This window comes from Pseudorca crassidens, chromosome 4, assembly GCF_039906515.1.
Source record: "Pseudorca crassidens isolate mPseCra1 chromosome 4, mPseCra1.hap1, whole genome shotgun sequence".
NCBI classification, from domain to species: domain Eukaryota; kingdom Metazoa; phylum Chordata; class Mammalia; order Artiodactyla; family Delphinidae; genus Pseudorca; species Pseudorca crassidens.
Window position 1 is genome coordinate 128,060,003 of NC_090299.1, and position 24,967 is coordinate 128,084,969.

A 24,967-nucleotide genomic window follows, 5' to 3' on the forward strand; every position below is an offset into this window, starting at 1 on the left:
TGTCCAAATGTGCACTAAGGGGGTACCTGTGACTTGAGATAAAATTTCCAATGAAAGCATCAGAAAGATATTTTAAAAGGGGCTGTATCTCAAATAACTCAGACGGATGTGGCCATGAGGAAAGCTGTGCTGAAAAATTCCGAATGTGTCCGTGATAAACACACTGATGTCAAAGTCGTCAAGAGTTGGAATAACTTTTTCATGAAATAAATGGGGAAAATATTCCTAAAGTATACATTGATAATTTAATTTTTAAATACAGACACACATTTAATCAACTAAATAATGAAAATACACATCTGATTATCTAGCAGACACATAAATGCATACCTAAAAGTGTGTAAGTTCAAGCTATCCAAAAATTTTTTGTTTAATCTTTTCATGGGAAAATGGTGTTGCCTTACAATCAGGCATAAACATTATAGGTAGTGTATATCTGCCCTTTTGGGCTACCTGGTACTTGAAACCCCTTCCTATGTTTGAGGAATTCTCCTCCCAAATAGCACAAAACCCACCTTCTACTATAAAAGCTGAAAATCACAGACACTTGCTTTCCCTGCCATCTTCCATGAGGTCCTGGCACCTGGCCAGAGTTCCACTAATCAGATGTTCCCACTCAAGAATTTGATTTGGAAGCTAGTGCTTAAAAAACAGTGAACAGAGATTCTGGTGGGTGGTAGCAACAATTCCTTCCAGATGCAGCAGTTCTACCAACAACCACCAGGGGCAGTGGTGTTGCCTGGTGCACACTGTACTGTTCTACACACCTGGTGGCAACAGTGGTGACTGTCTTCTCCAAGCCCAGCTCTGTAGTGCAACTCTCAGCATCATTCCCGGTTCCCCAAAACTGATAAAGATACTGGAAGCTACCTAATATTCTTTAATAAACTCTCTTTCTGTTCAGACCATGCAACTGAGAATCCAGATTAACATTTTTTAAATTTCAGAACCTTAAACAATCTTGTCAAACTGATTTCAGTACTATCTTTCTCAATATTCCTAAACAAGATTTTTCTCCTGATTAAACCAATTCACTTTAATTAATGAGATTACTCCCCATCCACATGCATCCTTTGCTACCTTTTTCTCCATCTAACCAGTCTCACCCTGTGCTGTACCTTCCCCCATTAATCTAGGCTCAAATCTTAAAGGGAAAATTTAAACGAAGAATAGAGTCCTCCCACTTTTTTTTTAAAAGGCTCTAATGTTGGCAAAAAATGAAAAAGTTTCACAATTGGTTTTTCTAAAAGAACCCTGCTGCAGAGACAAATAGGAGACCAACATTTTCTCACTTGGCCTTTGTCCGAACTAGTTCTGTTTTTAGACCACAGGAAAAATAATTCTCTTTTGTTGCCTGCATATTCCCAACTATAAAGAAGGATAATACCTGCTCTCTGTCTACTTAACACAATTAAGTAAAACAAAGAAGAGTATATCATGCTAGAAGCAATTTTAACTTCAAAATAAATAAATCCCTGGATGATATTTTATTTTTAAGTACAGCACAGGCTAAGCTGATCCCTCCTGGTAGAAAAAAAATTAATGTAAAAATGAAATTAAATTGTATAGTGCTAATAGCTCAAACTGACAAGAACTGGAGAGCGTCTTAATGAACCTGTACACAAAGCTCTAAAGAGGACACAGGTGCAGAGGGACTGCACATTAATTCTGCAGAGTTTACACCTGAAAATCAGGAGCCAATTAATATGAAATGGCTCCTTGGATGTCTGATTCTTTCAGACCAAGGCAACTTCACTGAAAAGCCTAGGAACCATAATTTGTAAAATACTGACATATATTCCAAATTCATGACTTCACTTACCACACTTATGCTTTCATTCAGACAGTCCAAGAATAAAAACTCCCGAGTTTTTATCAACTTTCAATCCTAAACTCTGAGTAGCTTGACACCTAACAAAACAAGAGGATTTGAGCTCAAGGTCTGACAACTTCTGCTCCGAGTTAATTCCCTCGAGGTTTGGCCATGACCTAGCTCTCAAAAAAGATGTTAGGTCATTGTATCACAAAATTTTAAGGTTCACTTAATGCCTGTCTTCTACAAATATCTTAGCGTTCGTGGCGGGGAGAGGGGAGCATCAGTTTTGAAGGACATTAATAGAAAAAAAGTACCAATTTTACTCATTATTTAAATCAAACAGACCCCACCAGTAAAGGTTTTTGGCGTTGTTTTCAATCATACTTAGGAAAAATCGAGAATCTTCAAACAAAAGCTATTGGGTTTAGTAGGAGTGAGTTAACCTAATAAGGATGTGCAGATATTTAACCTCGAGCCTCATTCCCTCTGTGCCTGAGGGACACAAAGACCTGGCTTGTATTTTTCAGACAAAATAAATACTTGGGCAGAACATGATGAGAAGGAATAAAACCCCACCGGAGTAAAAGATAAGCCAGTCAGAAAGCTGTAAAAGCTTCATGAGAGAACTGGAAATTGGGTGGGTTTGTAGCTTTAAATAAGAAAATTTTAATTTCCGAGGTGAATGGTATTACTCAGGGGCACAGGTAGAAATGGAACCTCATGAATAAGAAGGCAATGAACTACTGAATCGAGAAAATATGAGACAAACTCTATTCAATACTCCATAATGGCCTACATGGGAAAAGAATTTTAACAAGTGGATATATGTATATGTATAACTGATTCACTCTGCTGTACACCTGAAACTAACACTACCTTGTAAATCAACTATACTCCAATAAAAATTAGAAAGAAAATACGAGACAGAGACAGAAGTAGAAAGGAGAACTATTCAGAAAAGAACACCTACACTTCTGACCAACAACAAAGAGACGAGCTCTCCAGTCCTTCTGTGAGGGCTGGGCTCCTTGAGTGGCCAAGAGGGAAAAGGGAGGGCCTGGGGCAGAAAGGCCCTTGATAGCTCGTTCTGCTATGCAGCCACGAGCTAAACACCTCATCCTGGAAAAGGGCCTAAGTCCTCACTGTATCCTCAGGTGCTAGAACACTGCCCAGCTCATAATGGGCATTCAAACATATTTGTTTTATGAACGAAGTGGGATTCTCTCACAAATTTAGTAGTATAAAGAACAGCATTTCTGGATCAACGCAACATTTCCTGCTGCTGGTGATAACAGTCACCGTGAAGGCCCACGTTGAGTCTCCTGTATGGACACGTTCTCTCTCCTTCAGAACAGTCTATGTCTGGATTAGACCAGGTCCTCTAAAAAGCAGACACCAAGACAGGGCTCGAAATACAAGAAATTTATTAGGGGAAACATCTATGAGAGAAAAGGGAGAGGGAGCCAGGGGAGGCTGGAAGAGGCAAGCAACGCAGATCTGGCCCCAGGGGAAGGAGACAAGGTGGGAGAAGGAAGGTGGGGTAGATGCATGTTAGACTGCAGTGCAGTTCTAGAAAAAGTCTGACCAGACCATCAGGGACTCCTCGAGCCAAGGCTGCCTGTCAGAGGACTCCAGAGTCCCCAGGAATGAGACTGCTTTAGTACCCCTGCTGTGCTCACTCACTGGCTGGGGGCAGGCTTGGAACCCGTGGCCTTCACACTAAAGCAGCGATGGAACCTTACAGCAGCTGGGCCCAACGGTCGATTCCACTCCCTGATGCAGGAGATCTGGGGGTGCCTCATGGCTGCCACGGCTTCCAAAATCCATATTCTTTCCACTACACTATCATGGCCACTAGTCTTCCCCTGGACCTCTAACAATTCCCATCACCACTGCAGTACTGCGATTCATTAAATCTAACATGCCACTAATACTAAGACACTCCATATTTTTACATACTATTAAAAAAAAATGATGATGACATCTTCATTTACTATCTTAACTCTAAGAGCTTTTATATTTACTGAAAAAGCTCTTTGGGCAGTTAGATATATTTTTATCACACATCCCTCTTGTGTACACTTTTTAAAAAGACAATAAGCAAAATATACTTCAGATATTTCTAAAGCTTTTTCAGAGTCCAACTCTTCCAAATCACTTTTCAGCTCAGTCACCAATATCTGGTTTTCCCCACACATTTCTTCCTCTGTACCATCAAGAATCTTGGCGCTGCACCGTTTCTTTAAGGGGTGCTCCCTTAAATCCCAGATACTATGGCGTCTGGGATTTTCTTCCAAGATGCCAGCACCCACTCTTTAGGTACTAATACTGGTACTTCCTCAACCCATCCAGAAGGTCTCAATGGCAGGTCTCCCATCCACCATCAGGGTTCATAATTTCTTCCTTCAGCGGTCCTTAAGTGGTTTGCTGATTGAAGCAGTGAGGGGCTACAGCTGTCCAAACAGGCCAGGAGAATTAAAAACCAAATTCACGTCTCCTCCTGACTGCTGCCTGGGGGATACACCTCACCCATATTCGAAGGGGGAGGGGAGGGTATTAAATCTCGAGGAGCTCAAGGCAAGGACCAGGAGATGGGAGAAAGATGCTCTTTTCATCTCTGTCACTAACTTGTGCTGTAAATCAAATCCCTCCACCTCATTGTTCCTGTTCCCCTCCCTTTTTTTTTCATTGAAGGGGTTAAATCTAAGTTTCCCTAAGTTCCCCCTCAGCTCTTTGTTTTAGGAGTCTAGGCCATACCTTCGAGTGTTTCACGACAGGATCTGAATGAAAATAGTTTCCTCATGAAACTGTGGATTCAGCTGAACTAATTCCCACTAAGGGAACCAGTCCTCTGGATGAGAGAGCCGACTGCGCGGACTGGTTACATTCTGGCGCCCCCTGTTGGAGGTGGGGGAGTAAACAGCAGGAACCCACGCCTGCTTTTTACTCTTTCAGGTCAGGATTGACCAGTTTATGGCAAGAGCGAGCTGATTCCGCAGAAGCAGAGAACAAGCCCAAGGAGCTGAAACACAGGAAACGTAAGTTTCAGTAGGGAAGGAGCATCTGATGATGACAAGGCTGCGAGGGCACAGATGACAGTGAGTCACCAATGGCAAAGACACTGAGTCAGGAGGCAAAGCCGCACAAGAAAAGGGTCAGCGAGGAGCCCAGGCCTCCTGCCTGTGACACGTGCGCTCATGACAGAAGTCTGATTTGAGTTAGCCCCGACTGTGGCCTCTAGAGGATTCTAGGTCAGAGAAAGATCTCAAAAGGTGCATTCCTGAAGAACAGGTTTCACAATGACATCTGCCTCTGACTGAATTGTAATGAATGTACAAGAAAAACAGTGCTGTCCAATTGTAAAGGTCAGTTCCAAGGAGGAAAGTTCTTCATGAATTTCCATCACTGACAGGAGGGAATTCCCTGGTGGTCCAGTGGTTAGGACTCCACGCTTTCACTGCTGTGGGCCCAGGTTTGATCCCTGGTCAGGGAACTAAGATCCCACAAGCTGCATGCAGCCAAAAAAAAAAAAAGTTTAAAAAAAAATGTAGAACACTGACAGTTTTTAAACTAAACTGAGAAATGTTTCTGTAAGTTCAAGGGATATTCTTTCCCAGCTGAATGTGACTGCCAAGAGAATTCTGCATAAAAAAATGTGTCACTTTATCTGTAAAAGAACTGATTAAAGTAGGTTTGATACACTATAGAATTAGATAACACTAAAGGCACAATCTTTCCGATGGCATGTAATACCTTAGATACTTATCACACTATAGAAACTCGTAAGCAATGTTAAACACAAATTAAGGCACGCTAAAATTCCGAACAGCAGAAACTTGTTCCTTTATAATAAACTAATATAGTCCAAAACCCTTTGGAAACAACAAGTGAAAGCTTAGGGTCTTGAAGACTACTTTAACATCCTGGGAAGCATAAAGTCGTCAAAAAGCCATTCATAGTGTTTCCAACTTTCAGACAGATCTAGCTACAAGACCATGACGAAAGCCGGTGGAGATTTCACTTGCACCCTAGGCCAGTGGTTCTGCTGTCAGCAGGTTGCACAATAACCTGGAGGCCTTATTAAAACACAGCCTGATGGGCCCCACCCCAGAGTTCCTGATTCAGTAGGTCTGGGGTGTGACCCAAGAATGTGCATTTCTAGCAAGTTCCCAGGTGATGCTACTGCTACTAGTGCAGGGACCCAGCTTTGAGAACCACTGCCCTAGGGTGTACTAAAGAAAGAATATCATAAAAATTCCTCCCCAGAAATAAAAGATATTTAGTTCATTGTAACCAACAAATATTATTTTAAGAACATCATGAAGGACTTTTGAAATTTTAGAAGAGTCAGAGAAAGTTTGAAACAAAAATCAGTGTCAAAACTCCCAAAAGATATAGAAATCGCTTAACCAAATGCTTCTGTAAGATCCTTGAGAAAATGAAAGAATGATGAGAAAGGAGTGAAGCAAATCAGACGAGGGCTGAAGAAACACCCATCGTGTCTTGCCTGGAAGCATCTAAACTACAGTTAAGTCCCCTACATATGAACCTTCAAGTTTCGAACTTTCAAAGATGCGAACGTGCGTTCCATCAACGTCAGGCATGAGTGAAATTGCAGCTTGGCCTCCGTCTCCTATTGCTGACAATCTTTCAGCTCTACCCTCTCCCACCTCCTCTCCCTCCTCCAGTCAGTAACTCCTCTTGCCTGTTCACTTGATGCCAGCCCCTGTATGCCAGCTGTTGTACTGTACTACTGTACTTTCCAAGGTACTGTACTGTAAGACTAAAAATGTTTTATTTTTTGTGTTTGTTTTTTATGCATTATTTGTAAGAGAAGTATTACAGTACAGTAATACTGTAATTACTATTACAGTACAGTACTATATAGCCAATGATATTAGTTGGGTACCTAGGCTAACTTCGTTAGACTTAACCACCAGGTTCTCAGAACGGAACTCGGTTCGTATGTAGGGGACTTACTGTATTAACAAAAGCCTTCAGGATTCAGAAGCCTAGTGCCTTCTTTATCCAGACGGAAGCTCAAGGCCAATCACCCAGGAAGTGTTCCCTGGCCCAGTGTTTTCACAAGAGTGAAATCCGTTGTGGGGAAAAACATGGGGAAGGGAAAATAAAAGAAAGAAAGAGGTCTCAAAAGCCAAAAGAGTCTGTATACATGGGGCTTCCCTGGTGGCGCAGTGGTTGGGAATCCGTCTGCCAATGCAGGGGACACGGGTTCGATCTCTGGTCCGGGAGGATCCCACATGCCACGGAGCAACTAAGCCCAAGTGCCACAACTACTGAGCACGCATGCTGCAACTCCTGAGGCCCACATGCCTGAGCCCGTGCTCCACAACAGGAGAAGCCACCGAAATGAGAGGCCCGCGCACCTCAACGAAGAGTAGCCCACCACAACTAGGGAAAGCCCACATGCAGGAACGAAGATCCAACACAACCAAAAGTAAATAATAAATTTATTTTTTTTAAATGGTCCACATCAAAAAAAAAATAAGTCTGTGTACACACAGGGTCTTCCTGCTCAAGGGAGAGAAGGATGCAGCTGCGGGACAAGACACCCCCCATGTCTGCTGGCCAGCTCAGTCGCCCCCGGCCCCTTCTGGATGAGGAGCAAGCACCTTTTGTGCACCATCGGGCAGCGAGCTCTCCCTTCTCTCTCCGGCGTCCCCTCCTCCCCCAAGCTTCCCTCCCCCGCGGGGTCTCACGCAAATGCCCTGATGTGCCAGAACCTTCAGACGCTGAGAGTCACATTTCAGCAACAGACAAAAACTGAAAGACAGGATGACAGGATGCATGCAGAGAAGTAAATGCAACATGAAGGGCTTTCAAAAGAACACCATGAACACGACAGCACTATTTTAAAAGTCCTTAAATTCCTGGACAGCTGCCCACCTCAGATAAGTACAGCATGTCCTGCCACGCCAGGGAGAACCATGTCTGGAATTCTGGCAGGGAAACACCGCACAGGACTTTCCTTGGAGGACACGCACGGAAGCGACACAGCCATCCTGGCCACTAACGGTGCCCGGCTCTCCACCTCTAGGTTGGCAATATTATCAGGAAAAACTACTCGCTTGAAAACACTGTCCTGAAAAAGGCAATATTGGCCTTTTCAAGGACACAGCACATCCATTCAAAGAAATTTGACTTTCATACATGGAGGGAACCACTGATTTCCCAGACTGGCCTTCTCTCCACTTTCCAACACTTCATTTGAATAGCTACAGAGCTGGACACTAGTGGGGGGGCGGCAGGGCAGTGATATGCAAACATAGTCCTCCTTCATTCTCAAATTCAATCCATTTTCCCTTAAGGAAGTGAAACTGGGGCTTCACTTCCATCTTTCCTTCCCTGGCTAACTCTGATGTGTCAACTCAGACCAGAAATGATGTCTCCAAAGCGCCTTCCCCGAATTCCCCAATAACTGTTACCACAATGCACGCTTTCAGCAATCTCCCCAACAGACAGCCCGCCACTCAAGGGGAGGAACGATGCCTTTGTCTCGATGGCGCTTGGCACAGTGCTGGCCACAGCGTTTGCTCAACTATGCATGTGTATCTAGCCTACTGAGGTAGAGAGGAGGCACATGACCAGATACACCCAGTGGCTCAAAACCAACAAACAAGCACGTCTTCCTGACTGTGGAGCTTCCAGACTCATGTCTTCATACCTTAAAGCCCTAAGTCCTACATTTTAACATTTATTCAGGAGATGGAAAGCTTTTTAAAAAATATCTGGCATTGATCTTTGCCTTCTAAAACACAGATTATAGATATCTTTTAACATTTTAATGACTCAGCCTTAATTATAAATGTCTAATTATTATGCTGCACCATCATTTAATTTAGGACTTTGGGAAATACTAATTACCTTTTTTTAATTGAAGTAGAGTTGATTTACAACGTTTTGTTGATTTCTGCTGTACAGCAAAGTGATTCAGTTATACATACGTATACATTCTTTTTTATATTCTTTTCCATAATGGTTTATCCCAGGATAACTGAATACAGTCCCCTGTGCTGTACAGTAGGACCTTGTTGTTTATCCATTCTATATATAATAGTTTGCATCTGCTAACCCCAAACTCCCGGTCCATTCCTCCCCCATCCCCCCAACCCGCCCCAGCAGCCACAATTCTGTTCTCTCTGTCTATGAGTCTGTTTCTGTTTGCGTGGCCTGCGGGATCTTAGTTCCCCAACCAGGGATCGAACCTGTGCCCCTTGCAGTGCAAGTGCAGAGTACTAACCACTGGACCACCAGGGAATTCCCGTGTCATATTTTAGATTCCATACATAAGTGATATCATATGGTATTTGTCTTTCTCTTTCTGACTTACTTCACTTAGTATGATAATCACTCGTTCCACCCATGTTGCTGCAAATGGCATGATTTCATTCTTTTTTATGGCTGAGTAATACTCCAGTGTGTGTGTGTGTGTGTGTGTGTGTGTGTGTGTACACATACATATACCACATCTTCTTTATCCATTCATCTGGATAGGTTGCTTCCATGCCTTAGCTATTGTAAATAGTGCTGCTATGAATATAGGAGTGCATGTATCTTTTTGAATTATAGTTTTGCGTGGATATATGCTCAGGAGGGGGACTGCTGGATCATATGGCAACTCTACTTTTCTGAGGAACCTCCATACTGTTCTCCATAGTGGCTGCACCAACTTACATTCCCACCAACAGTGTAGGAGGGTTCCTTTTCTCCACACCCTCTCCAGCATCTGTTATTTGTAAACTTCTGAAAGATGGCCATTCTGACGAGTGTGAGATGGTACCTCCTGTAGTTTTGATTTGCATTTCTCTAATGATTAGTGATGTTGAGCATCTTTTCATGTGCCCACTGACTAACCAATTTTAAAGATTAAGTGACCATAAAGACTGTTAAACTCTTAGAACCAATCTTAGAATATTTCTACCTCTGCTTTACAGCTATCATTTTGCATGCCTTTTTTAATATGTGGCTTTTAACATGCTGCTACTCTGTGGCAATTTTAAGGAAAACACGAGTTTTTCAAAGTTCTCAGAAAGCACTGGCATCCACTTTAGCTCCTGAAAGGCCTTCCTTATCTCCTTGTCCCTGTGTTGGTGGGTATGAGCTTGTTAAACTATACAAACACCCCCCACAAGCCACATCTCTGCCCCACAAGCTCCAGTTCAAATACTGCTTCTTTCACAAAGCCTTTCCCAACCAGCACAGGCTTAGCTCCTCCCCTCCCCAGGCAACCACACCCTATACTTTTGTTTAGCACTTAGTATAACATATTTTAATTCACTTTTTACCAGTTACTCTCCAGGGCCACACTGGATACTTCTTGAGGGAGCTATCTTTTCTTATGCAAAAGTTTCAGGCTGGGGACTTCTCTGGTGGTGCAGTGGTTAAGAATCCGCCTGCCAATGCAGGAGACACAGGTTTGAGCCCTGGTCCGGGAAGATCTCACATGCCACGGAGCAACTAAGCCCGTGTGCCACAACTACTGAGCCTGCGCTCTAGAGCCCATGAGCCACAACTACTGAGCCCACGAGCCACAACTACTGAGCCCACGAGCCACAACTACTGAAGCCCGCATGCCTAGAGCCTGTTCTCAACAAAGAGAAGCCACCGCAATGAGAAGCCCGAGCACCGCAACAAAGAGAAGCCCCCGCTCGTCGCAACTAGAGAAATCCCGCACACAGCAACGAAGACCCAATGCAGCCACAAAAAAAAAGCTTCAGGCTGGTGTCGAGGAAATCATCAAAGATTTGTTGTCTACGAAGTGTTCAAAGCTATTTCATGAACCAAAAGTAGCCATAATGATGCCACGCAATTTTCATGGTTTAAAAAAAAAGTGATCACTGACTACCAAGATTAGACAGAAACACCCAAATAACGTCAATATGGGTCAAGTGCCTTTTTTTTTTACTTTCGTTATTATCCATTTTATTATTATAACTCAACGATAACTCAGGAAGAGTGCTATTTTAAAGGTTTTTTAAAATGAATGGAAGAGTATCAGGAATTCCTGTCAAGGGGAAAAGGGAGAAAGAAAAACCCATAGATTAAATGGGACTTAGAAACTTATCAGTCAAATGCAACGTATTTGGATCCAGATTCAAACCGACTGTTACAGGACGCAGGCATGAGGAGGAAACAAAACGTAAATGAATATCAGGGGAAAAAATGAATATGGCCCAATTCTTTGTAATCTCAAGGAATTATTATTTGTTTTTAGGTGTGACAAGTATATTTTGGTTCATAAAGAGAGTTATCTTTGAGAGTTATACACTGAAGTATTTATGGATGAAACGATGTAATACTGGGCTTTCTGTCAAAACAATGGCAGTGGGGTGGTGAGGAGTATAGGAGAAACAAGGCTGGTTGTGTGGCAATGGTTATCAAAGGCGAATATTGAGCACATGTAGCTTAATTATATTTTCCTTTCTGTTTGCGCATGCTCAAAGTTTTCCAAACTAAAAAGTTAAACTAGGGCTTCCCTGGTGGCACAGTGGTTGGGAGTCCGCCTGCCGATGCAGGGGACACGGGTTTGTGCCCCAGTCCGGGAGGACCCCACATGCCGCGGAGCGGCTGGGCCCGTGAGCCATGGCTGCTGAGCCTGCGCGTCCGGAGCCTGTGCTCCGCAATGGGAGAGACCACAGCAGTGAGAGGCCCGCGTACCGCAAAAAAAAAAAAAAAGTTAAGCTAATAATTTTTTAAAAAGCATTAGGCGTCCTGTTAATTCTGTGGTTGGTAGTAACTGCCCTCCACTGCTTTCTGCCTTTGGATAGATTCCTGCTATCCGGCAGGAACTGCCATTCCCGCAAATGGGTTGGAACATGCTGTCCCATTCCTTTCTGAGGTTCGTGGCCTTATACAGACAACATCCTACTCCTACTTCTACCCAGCACTGGAAACCCAGCCCTGTCGTCCTCATTCTGCCTAAGACAGAGACCCCATCAACCCCCATCATAGCTGAAGATTAAATCAATAGGTCAGTTAACAAGAGCTCTGAGAACCATGCTTTCTTTATCAGACAGCCTGGAGCTAAGACCACATTCCAGCCAACTCATCTCAAGGAACAAAAAAAGGAAATACAGTCGTCCCTCAGTATCCAGTGGGGACTGTTCCAGGATCCCCATGGACACCAAAATCCAAGGATGCTTAAGTCCCTTATATAAAATGGCATGGTATTTGCGTATAACCTATGCACACCCTCCTATATACTTTAAATCATCTCTAGATGATTTACAATATGTAATACAGGCAGACAGACCTCAGAGATATTGGAGGTTCAATTCCAGATCACTGCAATAATGCGAATGTTGCAGTAAAGCGAGTCACACGTATTTTGTGGTTTCCCAGTATATACAAGTTATGTTTTCACTGTGCTATGATTCATTAAGTATGCAATAATAGCATTATGTCTTTAAAAAACAACGTACATACCTTAATTTAAAAAAAATACTTTATTGCTAAAAAATGCAAACCATCAGCTGAGCCTTCAGTGAGTTGTGATTTCTTTGCCATAGTACCGTTAAAGATCACTGATCACAGACCACCATAACAAATATAATAATAATAATGACAAAGTTTGAACTATAACAAGAACTACCAAAATATGACAGAGACAAAAAGTGAGCAAATGCTATTGGAAAAATGGTGCCTGAAGACTTGGCTTGACACAAGGTTGCCACAAACCTTCAATATATGAAAAAAACAGCATCTGCGAAGCACAAGGAAGTGAAGTGCAATAAAACAAGGTATGGAGGCTTCCCTGGTGGCGCAGTGGTTAAGAATCCACCTGCCAATGCAGGGGACACGGGTTCGAGCCCTGGTCCGGGAAGATCCCACATGGCGCGGAGCAACTAAGCGCATGCGCCACAGCTACTGAGCCTGCACTCTAGAGTCCGCAAGCCACAACTACTGAAGCCCATGCTCCGCAACAAGAGAAGCCACCGCAATGAGAAGCCCGCGGACCGCAACGAAGAGTAGCCCCCTGCTCACCGCAACCAGAGAAAGCCCGCGTGCAGCAACGAAGACCCAAGACAGCCAAAAATAAATAATTTTTAAAAAACTAAAAAAACACAAAACAAGGTATGCCTGTACAATGAAAATACTAAGTAAATAGTTGTGAACACAATGTAAATGCTAGGTAAACAGTTGTCAGCACGTGGTAAATTCAAGTTTTGCTTTTTGGAACTTTCTGGAATTTTTTTCAAATATTTTTTGATCTGCAGATACAGAATCCGTGGATACAGAGGGCCAACTATAGAATATCACTCTGTGTTTCTGCAGAGCTAAACCCCAGCACCACACTGCCTGAAACTCTCTTCCCCCAGATACCAGGATGCCTCCATAGTTCTCCACTGGAAAGGCCTTCCTTCCTTCGCCACTCTAGATGTAATGGTGCCCTGGCTCCTTGCTCTTCTCAATTTCATTTTTTTTTTTTTTTGGCCACGCCACACGGCTTGTGGGCTCTTAGCTCCTGGATCAGGGATTGAACTTGAGCCCTCGGCAGTGAAAGCCCAGAGTCCTAACCACTGGACCACCATGGAATTCCCTCAATTTCATTTTGTAGCACTTACTGCTACTTGACAATGTGTTATACATTTGTTCATTTATCACCTCCCCTTTCCAAAATGTAACCTCCGTGAGGGCAGGGACTTTGCTTTGTTTGCGGCTGTGTACTCAGATTCTAAACGGTAACTGAAACGTAAAAGGAGATCAAATACATATTTGCTGAATGCTCAGGATCCCAGGAAAATACAACTAAATTTCAAGGAGGATTGAGAACAGAAAGTTGATACTATGAACATAAACTAAGAACGCGCACTTCTACCACCCACACGTCCGCACCCACTTCATGCAATAGAAGGGTGGCTTCATGGCACTGCAGTTATCCACTCTCACACTTAGACTGCTCTAAAGAGCTTGAAAGATCTGTGACTATAGGAACACATGAATAAGGGTTATGTATGTCACTCTGTGCCAGAAAAAACCTAGTGGGAGCACAGTACCTTCACGTGCCCGCTTCGGTATTTACAATAGGCACAAATCATCTCAGAATTTAGGGTGCAGTGCGAATTACGCTAGAGCTTTTAGAGGCCATAGGTCTCTGTCATGCTTCAGTCAAAAATCAGTGCTTTCCTCCTACTTCTTCTCCTACTCCAATTCTACCAGCTAGAAATCCCCACCAGCCACCAGCCAGATTGCAGCAACATCTAGGAAGCTGGCCACGCTGGCAGGTGGTCCAGGGTGTCTGGTTGTGGCCTGACCGGGCTCTACCCCTCAGCTGCCATGCGATCCTGGGCAAGGTGCTGCACCTCCATTTCCTCATTGGTCAGTTAGGGGTCAATCACAGAGTCTATTTCATAAGGCTGATGTGAGAATTAAATGACTTAAACGTAGGTAAACAGCTTAGACCAGTACCACGCACAGAGTAAAGGTTAATTGTCTTAGCTGCCATATTCAATATTATTACCACCACATCTGAACCCCCTCATACAGGTACACTTCCACATAATTCTAGGTAGTTCTCATTCTCGAGAACATAGAAAAAACAGATGGTCATTTTTTTAAAAAACCTGAAAAAACTGGTGAAAATAGATAATGTGTCATAATCCAATGGCGAGTCTGCTGTAAATCTTTGTTGAATGAATATCAGGAGAGAAATACAAAGTTTTCAGAAAGGTGGATGAATACTATTCAATACCCTCAAAATGCATGTTAAATAGGATCTACTCAATGCACTCAGCGTAGCATCCGGCACATGGAAAGCACTCAACAGAGGGGAGCTATTATTCACTACTACTGTGATCATGTATCTCAAGGCAAAGTGGGATTTTAAGGACTTCCAGGTTCGAGCTCTCTTCCTCTCCACACAGCCTAGAAATCCACAGAAGACTGAGGCAAGCTCCAACTGTGCCCTGCTGTCCTCTCCATAAGATGTTCTGCTTTTGTCTTCTTAACATATTAAGATTCTGCGTGAGACTCGATTTAAATGCAACTGCTCCAGGGCTAACAAAAATCTAGAAAGCACCGATATACTTCAACACAGTCTTTTACAGATGAAGACACAGGGTCTTGGTCTAGAGGTCCAGCAACTTATCCAGGATGGTCGGCACCCCTGGGGAACTAGAAATCCAGGCTCCCCAAACCTCATCTGGGAATCTTTCCATTACTGTGCACTATTCATCCATGGACAAATGCACCAAAACTTCCACCAGAACCAGCTACCCAGATTTCCACCCCACTTAAAGATGGACTTGTTATTTTACACCCCACCACTCACCATAATTTCTCTCTGCTCTTCCAGATTCTTCAAAAAGTTAGAAAATTCACGTAACGAAGCATCTGTAAGAAGAAAGGAATGATTATTTCATGGCCAAAGCAAAGGAAAGCCAACCAAAACCCGGTCTTTACGCACCTATGCAGCGTTCATCGTCAGTCTCTGCATCGCCGATAAACTCAAATTTGAAGTCTCTGAGTGAATGAGCAAACTTCCGCTGGGCTGCCGAAAGACCTGGAAAGAAAGATGGAGTGATTACTTGGGTCCTTGTTTCAGGTCAAGGCTCAGCAGGAATTGATTCTTCCTCAGATGGCAGAGCTGTAGAGCTCTCCTCCACGTGATCTGTGAGGAGACACAACCCAACTCCTCGGCCAAGGGGCCCATCATCCCACCCGGGCACTCTCTGGTGGCTTGTCTTCTATGCTAATGCTCTCGGATGGAGCAGGTGCGGGAGAAATATATATATTGTTCCCGGAAGCACTTTCCCTTTCTCTACTCACTCAGGTCAGAACTTCCCGGATGCAAAAGTTCCGTCTATGATTAGGAGCACACACACTTGATAGTATCTCCCAGGGCTGGATGAGATCCAGCTGGCTGCCAGCGTTTCAAATATTAAGGGTCTCAAAGCTCAAAGTCAGCCAACCAGATGCCCTAAACTGATGGTTCAACTCCAGCCAGAGAAATCCAGAGGATTCAAAGAGTATTCATAGAAAACAGCAGCAGGAACGGAAACCAAAGGCCACGTTTAAGTGGCAGAAAGAATTCATTCTGCAAAAGACCTACAGGTCCTCATTTTTCTTTCTTTTTATTGTCGTCATAGAAAATAGTGGAAAACCCAACTTCTACAACAGGCTAACAGTTATTTTATGGGCCATGCACCATGCTAGAGAATAGGTGTATTTTTAACTTTACTCAATACTCTTGAGAGTCTCTATTTAACCATGGAATGCCAAAGCTCCGAGATGTTAAATAACTCGCACAAAGTCACACAGGTACTACATCAGCAAAAGTCTGATCTATTCCAGAGCCATCTGTCCAAAACCCATGCCCTCACCAGGGTACAATTCTGCCTCTGGTCTAAAGCACTTTCAAATAAGCTGCTTCCCAACTCCTGCACCCCGTATGGATCCTGGCTCACTACAATGAATACTGACAGATCGTGTTAAAGTAAAACTTCAGGTCAAGCAAACTGAAAAGTTGAACAAAACACAATCCATAATTTCTGATAAGAGTATTCAGGCAAAAAAATAAATATGAACAAAAGCGAACCACACAGTATAAATGCTGAGGGCTGTTTTGAATAAGTTGGTAAGATAGTAGGAGCAGCAATCTTCTCTTTCTTAGTCGTTGTATTATAGCTAACAGACAACGAATGAAAGCAAAAAATTATTTTTACATTGGAAAATGTTTTTTGTTTTTTTTTTAACCAACTCTTGACCTCCAATCATTAAGTACAATGGTTCCCCAATGCCCTCCTCGACAAGCTGCTTCCTCTCACTTCTTAAACTTTCTAATCATGCTCACCAGCTCTTTCAGCTGCTGTCATGGTCTGGTTTCATGTTTTACTTTTTCTTAACAGACTCTATTTTGGAGTAGTTTTAGGTTCACAGCAAAGCTGGGCACAAGGTACAGAGATTTCCCCTAGACTCCCTGCCCGGACACAGGCATATCTTCCCCCATTATCAACATCCTCCACTGTCACAGTTTTTGAAACTTCATTCTTCCAAAGCTAAACCAGAAACCTTTTAGAAGATGATACAGGATTGTAATTTCTTACCCTTGGAGTAGAGAAGAAAAGCAAAACCATAACGTATAATGTGATGGATTGCAAGCACGGTCTGAATTCTCCACCCCTCCTTTGTAGGAGCTTCTCTTTTCAGTGGGACTCTGCAGCTCCTCGGGTAAAAGGTAGCGTCTATTTTCCCACCCCTTGAATCCGGGCTGGTCTTGCGGCCAAAGAATGTGGTAGAAGTGACACTGCGCTAATTCGGAGCCTCTAGCTCTAGAACCTTTGCACACCCATGCTCCACTCCCTTGGAAGCCTCTGGCGTCCACGTGATCAAGCCCACGCTAGCCTGCTGCGTGATGAAAGACATGTCGCCCAGGCCCCCCACCTATGGCCCCATCGGTCAGACATCCCACCCTCAGAAGCAGAGCTTCCCGCCATGCAGGAGGCAGTCCAGATGAGACCATACTGCCCAGTGTGCTGAGTCCAAACTGAAATAAATAAATGGCTGCTGTTTAGGCCACTGGAGGTGGGGGCGATTTGTTACAAAGCAATAAATAGACTAATATAGAAAGATTAAAAAATGTGACTGCATTAAAATTTTAAAGACATAAAAAGAGTGAAGAAAAGCACACACCCCGAAGGCACAAATAACAGCTATGAATCACTGAGGTAAGGCAGAAAGGCCAATAAAAAATGGGGCAAAACGCCTGAAAAAGCCCTTCACAGAAGGAAGTAAAGGAAATCCAAATGGCCCAAAACCACATGAAAAGGTGCTCAAAACTCATTAGTGATTATAAAAGTGAAGAGAAAACCTCAACATACCTCAATACACTCATGAGATTGGCAAAATGTAATTAAGTCCGGCAACCTCAAGAACGGGTGTATGTCGAGCAACAAAAATTCTCATATACTGCCAGCGAGGGTAAAAACCGGTATAATTCCCCTTTAAGTACTTTGGCATTTTCTTGTAAGTTTGATGATACCCTACAACTCCCAATTGACCTTCTAGGTAAATTCCCAAGATAAACTTTTGCACATGTGTACTTACAGACATGTACTTTCTATAGCAGAACTGACCACAGCATAGCCAAACACTGGAAAAGCAAATACCAAACAACAACCAACAGATGACTCAATTATACTATATTCATACGTTATAAAGTAAAAATAACAATAAATGTATGTATCAACTCAGGTTAACCTCACAATTTGGAGAGAAAGAAGCAAGCCATGAAAGAATACACACAGTATGGCTCTTTCATATAAAGTTGAAAGCAAGCTACACTAAACCCTATGTTTGGATTGCACGTATAGGTCACAAAATTACAGAAAAGCAAGTAAGTCATTATCTCAAGTCACACGATGTTTACCACTGGAAGCAAGGGAGGGGGACAGTCAGACAGCTACAAGGGGATTCAAGGTATTTTAGTTCATAACCTAGTGGTGAGTCTACGGCTATTTGCTTTATCTTTCTTTTTTAAAACACACGCTTGGTTCATATACTTCTGTACTTCCACCATAATTCCACGACTAAACAATAAAAATTTTTTAACCGTAAAAAAGTAAAGCCTGGCTATTGGAGTCACTCCCAAGTTAACTATTCTGTTGTAATCCAGGAAACCTACCATTATTGCCTACGATCTGGCCACACTGGCTTGCTCTTCGTTCACACGTGCCCAACTCATTCCAGAAGGGCACTGACAGGCTTCAAAGTGCTGTCCCACCCCTGGAAACGCTCCTTGCCCAGCCCCACCTTCATCTGGATGGCTCCTTCACAGAACCCTCCCCCTCGTACCATCACCCCCAAAAGAGCATCACCCCTCTGCCCTAAACTCTTCTCGATCCCACGGCGCTTAATCTTCTTCATAGCACTGATCACCTGAAACTGCCTTATTTAGTCAGTATTTCCTCCAGGTTATCTATTCTGCTGAAGAATATCCAGTCCCTGAGACAGCAGCCGACAGCCTTGTGCTTCCCTGCATCCCTGAAACAAAGACCACACAGGGCTTTTCTTTTTGAATTTATTTCATGCAGCTCTTTCCAAATATTAAGCGTGTGGGCTTATTATCATTTCTAATAACTTTATTCCATTTTGCTAATGCTTGCGCTGCCAGTTCTCAAAAGGGGCATGTAATTGGTTCTGTTTGTGTGTGTGTATACGTGTATATATGTGTGTATGTCTATATGTACTTATTTATAAATATTATATATAAATAATATACAAATGTGTTTATAATATGCAGATAACTATAAATACTGGTATAAATTCTATTTTTCCCCTCTGGAGCCATTTCCTTTGAGTATTTTATCCAAAATTACCAGATCAGGGACTTCCCTGGTGGTGCAGTGGTTAAGAATCCACCTGCCAATGCAGGGGACACGGGTTTGAGCCCTGGTCTGGGAAGATCCCACATGCCGCGGAGCCACAACTACTGAGCCTGCGCTCTAGAGCCCACAAGCCACAAATACTGAGACCACGTGTCACAACTACTGAAGCCCACGTGGCTAGAGCCCATGCTCCGCAACAAGAGAAGCCACCGCAATGAGAGGCCCGCGCACCACAACGAAGAGTAGCCCCCGCTCACCACAACTAGAGAAAGCCTGCACGCAGCAACGAAGACACAATGCAGCCAAAAACACATGCATAAAAAATAAATAAATTTATTTTTTTTTTAATTACCAGGTCAAAGGATATCTTAAAGACCATGCTTTCTTATGGTCAGGGCAGGATACTCTCCAGAAAGCTAAAATTTAAATGCGTCTGTTTTTCAAGACGTATTTCATAATTCCTAATCTCATTAGTTGAAAATGTTTATAACAGTAGACTGAATTTGGGTTCGTTTGCACAGCTAATACGATATATTTCTCCCTATGTAAATAGCATGCTTTTCTCTCTTACCGCTGTGCTAGGTACTGTAGTTACATCAAGTCTTTATTTTAGCATATAATCATTTTTTCTCTCTGTTGATTTTTCTGGTGTTATTAGAATTCATTATGCAAAATTGTTATTGTTTAAAAATTGGACCACACCAAACTCCCGTTCCATTTAAAAATCATAAATTTATCACCTGTTCGTTATGTAGTACATTTTAAATTTATTATCATGTAGTTTATACTTTTATAGATATCTTCTGCCTTTCCAAACATAACATAAAATCATAAGACAGTTTACTACATTTAGTACAGTCCATTGAAAAAGCACAAAGATGCTTTGTGCAAAAGATAATGGTTTATCGTCACACATGAAACTCAAACAGTCTAAATCACAAAGGCTGGCAGCACTCCTCTACTAGGGGAAGATGGTGAAGAGCCCACTAGATAGGACTGCCTTTATTCAGGGCCTACTCTATGCTAATGGACTCACAGATATTATTTCATTTATTCCTTATAACCAGCCTACAGGGTAGGTGTGGACGTTACCTTATTTTACAAATCATAAGTAGATTCAGCGATAGATTAGTGACTTGATCAAGGTCACAGACCTCTTCGGACGGTTAGTATTATGTCCTGGAGGCAAAGGATCAACTCCTTGGTTTCTCAAGCTTCTACCAACATCCTTTGCATCACATCATTCTGACTTTCAGGAGATTTAACATTATTCCCAGGGCCCGTGCACAGATCTCAACTATTATCTTAATGGCTCTAATGCAGAACTCTAAATGAAAAGTTCACGTATGTGTGCCTCCACGCCCCCAGTCCTCTCCTGCATGCTAATTCCTGAAGACTGTAAATTAACATGCTCTCCTGAAACACCTTCAAGGCTGGCATATATATATATATATATATTTTAATATCTTTATGGGAGTATAATTGCTTTACAACGTTGTGTTGGTTTCTGCTGTACAACAAAGTGAATCAGCTATAAGTATACATATATCCCCATATCCCCTCCCTCGTGCATCTCCCTCCCACCCTCCCTAACCCACCCCTCTAGGTGGTCACAAAGCACCGAGCTGATCTCCCTGTGTTATGCATCAGCCTCCCGCTAACCATCCATTTTACATTCGGTAGTGTGTGCATGTCCATGCCGCTCTCTCACTTCATCCCAGCTTACCCTTTCCCCACTGTGTCCTCAAGTCCATTCTCTACGTCTCTGTCTTTATTCCTGCCCTGCCACTAGGTTCATCAGTACCATTTTTTTTAGATTCCACATATGTGCGTTAAACATACAGTATTTGCTTTTCTCTTTCTGACTTACTTCACTCTGTATGACAGACTCTAGGTTCATCCACCTCATTACAAAGAACTCAATTCCGTTCCTTTTTATGGCTGAGTAATATTCCATTGTATATATGTGCCACGTCTTCTTTATCCATTCACCTATCGATCGACACTTAGGTTGCTTCCATGTCCTGGCGATTGTAAGTAGTGCTGCAGTGAACATTGTGGTACATGACCCTTTTTGAATTATGGTTTTCTCAGGGTATATGCCCAGTAGTGAGATTGTTGGGTCATATGGTAGATCTATTTGTAGTTTTTTAAGGAACCTCCATACTGTTCTCCATAGTGGCTGTACCAATTTACACTCCCACCAGCAGTGCAGGAGGGTTCCCTTTACTCCACACAGGCTGGCATACACTGATGGATACTGCCAAGCCTGCGTGTACACAAAATGCAACAGCTGACTTTAAAGAACTGAAGTGATCTGCACACTTTCAAATAAACTTGCCACTTCAGAGTCTCCCAGAGTAAGACTTGTAGGTCTTCGATCTGCAGACCAACGGGAGAGAAAAGCACAGGCACTAAAACTCTTCCCAGGGTTAGGAGCAGTTTGAGAGAGGAGCAGTTGTATTTGAGACCTGCTGAGTTTGAGAAGCAGCACACCACGTGGAGAGATCCAACCACAGTTTAAATCCAGGTTCAGAGAACCTCCGGACACTGGCAGGAATTGCCCCTGGTCACCCTTGATGGTTTGACAAATGAGAAAATTCTTTCTTACAGCACAGCCACCTATGAACAGTTTTCAGTGATCATGAACTATTAGACGCATACAGGCACTAGGAAGGGTGGGAAACCTCTCTAAACGGGTTGGTCTACTTCACTGCTAAACAGCCTTCTGGGTACGTGAGAACCCCTGAAGTTACAAGCCAGGCCCTGCGAATAAGGCTGTAACTCTCTCCTGGAACTTTCGGCCCCACCAAAGCACTGAGTGGTATACCTGAGGAAACGTGGCATGCTAATTCCGGGCTTGAAAAGAAAAATGAAACAGCAAATCAATGTACCTTTCTCACTCAGTAAACGTGAAGCTCAGGATTCTTCACCAACCACACCGGATTCTGAACTCTTTTTCCAAACAGGCAAAATTGCACTTAGAAGCTCACATTCCTCGGCATGGTGAGACCCAAATCACTAGATTATCAAATATGCAAAGGCTCTGCCAGGGGAAGCTTTGCTACCCATCCTGCCCATCAAAACAAGTCCCCAAATTCTTCTGTGTTTTATTTAAAGAACAGGGTACAGACTCTTAAGAACTTAATATCTTTCACGTCAGATTCATATCAAGGAAATAGTGCTAATGTTAATCCAAGGAACTTGGAAGTGAAACAAAATTCCTCCAGCACTGTGGACTGGCTTCTCATTTTCCTTCGTGGTTTCCAGATTTACAGAACTGGCAGCAGCGCTATGTACAAGAGTAGCATTCCGGCCTCTCTGTACCAGTCAGAAAGCAAGAAAATAACTCACTGGATACATGTTTTAAGTGGTGCGAACGTCCCCCAAGCCCCAAATGCATTACTGGGCTAGTGGAGGCCTGAAGGCCACATCACAAGCTGTTCTAGGAGCAGCTCAAGGGCCAGCACGGTCTCTGTGACTGCTAGGTCAAGGTCCTCCTGGCCCTAACTCTCCACTTCCAGCCCAACCGGAGTGGCTGTGTAGTGAGTTCTTCTTAATCAGAGAATAAACACCATCTGACGTCACTAGATTGACCTGAATTGACAAATGTATGGGGTAAAGGAACACAAGCTGAGTCCCCAGAGATGCAGATGCCTCAAAACAAATGCATAAAACTGGACTCAAAACCCAGTATGACACACGACAGACAACCAGATAACCGTTGATCAAAGTGACCAACTCATCATGAAGAACACTTAAGAAGGGAGTGCCCTGGGCACTGCAGAGAGTCCACAGGCAGGTCCACACTGGACACCACCACTCAACCTTCACCACCCCCCCATTCCAGACTTCAGCTGCACTGCACGCACTCAGCAAACACGGACAGTCTTCTTGGACAAAGGTCTGCGTATAGAGAGAGGACCCGCCACAGCAGGCTGTCAGATGAGAAGTGCAGGCTGGCGATCACCCAGCTTCCTGGTTTTCGAACTGTCTTTGGCCACACATCCCTTTGTTCAGAGAAAAATCTTATTTACAGTGAGAACAGTAAAAACAGCTAACACGTCTGTATTAGTTTCCTATTACTGCGGTAAGTAACTACCGCAAACTTGAGTGGCCTGAAACAATACAAATTTATTATTTTATATTTCTGGAGGTCAGAAGTCCAAAATGGGTCTCTCGGGGCTGTATTCCTTCTGGGGGATCTAGGGGAGAATCCACTTCCTTGCCTTTTCCAGCTCCTAGAGGATGCCCACATTCCTCTGCTCTTGGCACCCGGCCACCACTCACATCACTCCGACCTCTGCTTCTGTCATCACGTCTCCTTCTCTTACTCCTTTAAGGATCACCGTGATTACACTAGGTCCACCATGATAACCCAGGATAATCTCACCGCCTCAAGATCTTTAACTGCACCTGCTAAGTCTCTTTTGCCACCTAAAATAACATTCACAGGTTCCAGGGAATTAGGAAGGGACATCTTTTGGAGGGCCATTATGCTGCCTACCATACCTGATAATGTCAGGTACTCTCCTAACCACTTTACATTTATTGACTCATTGGAGTATCACCGCAACTCTACGGGGCAGGTTCTGTCATTATGCCCACTTTACAGAGGAGAAAACTGACGTACACAGGTCAAGCAACTTGTCCAAGATCTCACAACTAGTAAGTAATGGAACGAAAAGATAATCAAAGCTGCTCAGGTGGAGGTAGGATGAAGAACCCTGCCCAATTGGTCCCCATCTCCCACTGAGTGCTTCCCAGTGAGACCACACCCTGCAGGACCCAACCTGAAAATCACTGACAGTCTCACCCTCACTGAACAGTCGGGAAATGAAAGTGCAACTTTGGACAACTAGTTCAATTTCACACACCTAGTTCACGGAGAGCACTAACTAGAATCCAGGTTTTGGCATAGAACCCAGTTTTAGTACAACTTGGTGAGGCACAGAATGACAGTAACAGGTGTCCAGGTTAGTGAGGTATACATGGCCCACCAGTTGGACAGCATGACCCAGAGAGAGGCTGCAAAGGACACGCGTGTGTGTGTGTGTGTGTGTGTACACGCATGTTGTGCGGTAAGGGGAAGTGTTGAAGTATGAAAAATATCCAGGATAACACACTCTCAGCCTCCACCTTCTCTAATCACACGAGAAAACAAGAAGAGCTGACAAACAATGTGATGACAAGACTGCATGTTGAAAACTAGGATGGCTCACATGTCCGGAGAAACACCTGAACCTGAGCAACAAACACTGGTAGTCCCGAAAGCTTTTGCACAACCAAGGAAACCATCGACAAAACAAAAAGACAACCTACGGAATGGGAGAAAATACTTGCAAACGAAGCAACTGACAAAGGATTAATCTCCAAAATACACAAGCAGTTCATGCAGCTCAACATCAAAAAAACAAACAACCCAATTCAGAAATGGGCATAAGAGCTGAATAGACATTCTTCCAAAGAAGACATACAGATGGCCAGACACGTGAAAAGATGCTCAACATCATTAATCATCAGAGAAATGCAAATTAAAACCACCATGAGATATCACCTCACACCTGTCAGAATGGCTATCATCAAAAAGACCACAAATAACAAATGTTGGCAAGGATGTGGGGAAAAGGCAACCCTCCTACACTGTTGGTGGGGATGTAAACTGGTGCATCCACTGTGGAAAAAATACGGAGGTTTCTCAAAAAGCTACAAATAGAACTACCATATGACCCAGAAATTCCACTCCTGGGTAATATATCTGAAAAAAATGAAAACACTAATTCAGAAAGATACCTGGGCGCTTCCC

General features: G+C 43.3%; 1 protein-coding gene and 1 non-coding gene across 6 annotated transcripts in view; both read right to left on the reverse strand.

Annotated features, from left to right (window-relative positions):
* The window catches only part of ARHGAP10 (Rho GTPase activating protein 10), a 325,386-nt gene that overhangs the window by 229,333 nt on the left and 71,086 nt on the right, over window positions 1–24,967 (reverse strand). For all 5 annotated transcript variants that reach the window (XR_010943139.1, XM_067736723.1, XM_067736722.1 and 2 more), the window contains exons 2-3: window positions 15,243–15,338; window positions 15,108–15,169 (exon numbers count right to left, since the gene is read on the reverse strand). Coding sequence is in view for 4 of the 5 variants with exons in the window: in XM_067736723.1 (XP_067592824.1) it covers window positions 15,108–15,169; window positions 15,243–15,338 (158 nt within the window). In the remaining variant the exon portion in view is untranslated. The remainder of the gene's footprint in view (window positions 1–15,107; window positions 15,170–15,242; window positions 15,339–24,967) is intronic.
* On the reverse strand, window positions 9,022–9,094 carry TRNAA-UGC (transfer RNA alanine (anticodon UGC)). Its single transcript has one exon. It is a non-coding gene; the product is annotated as a tRNA-Ala (tRNA).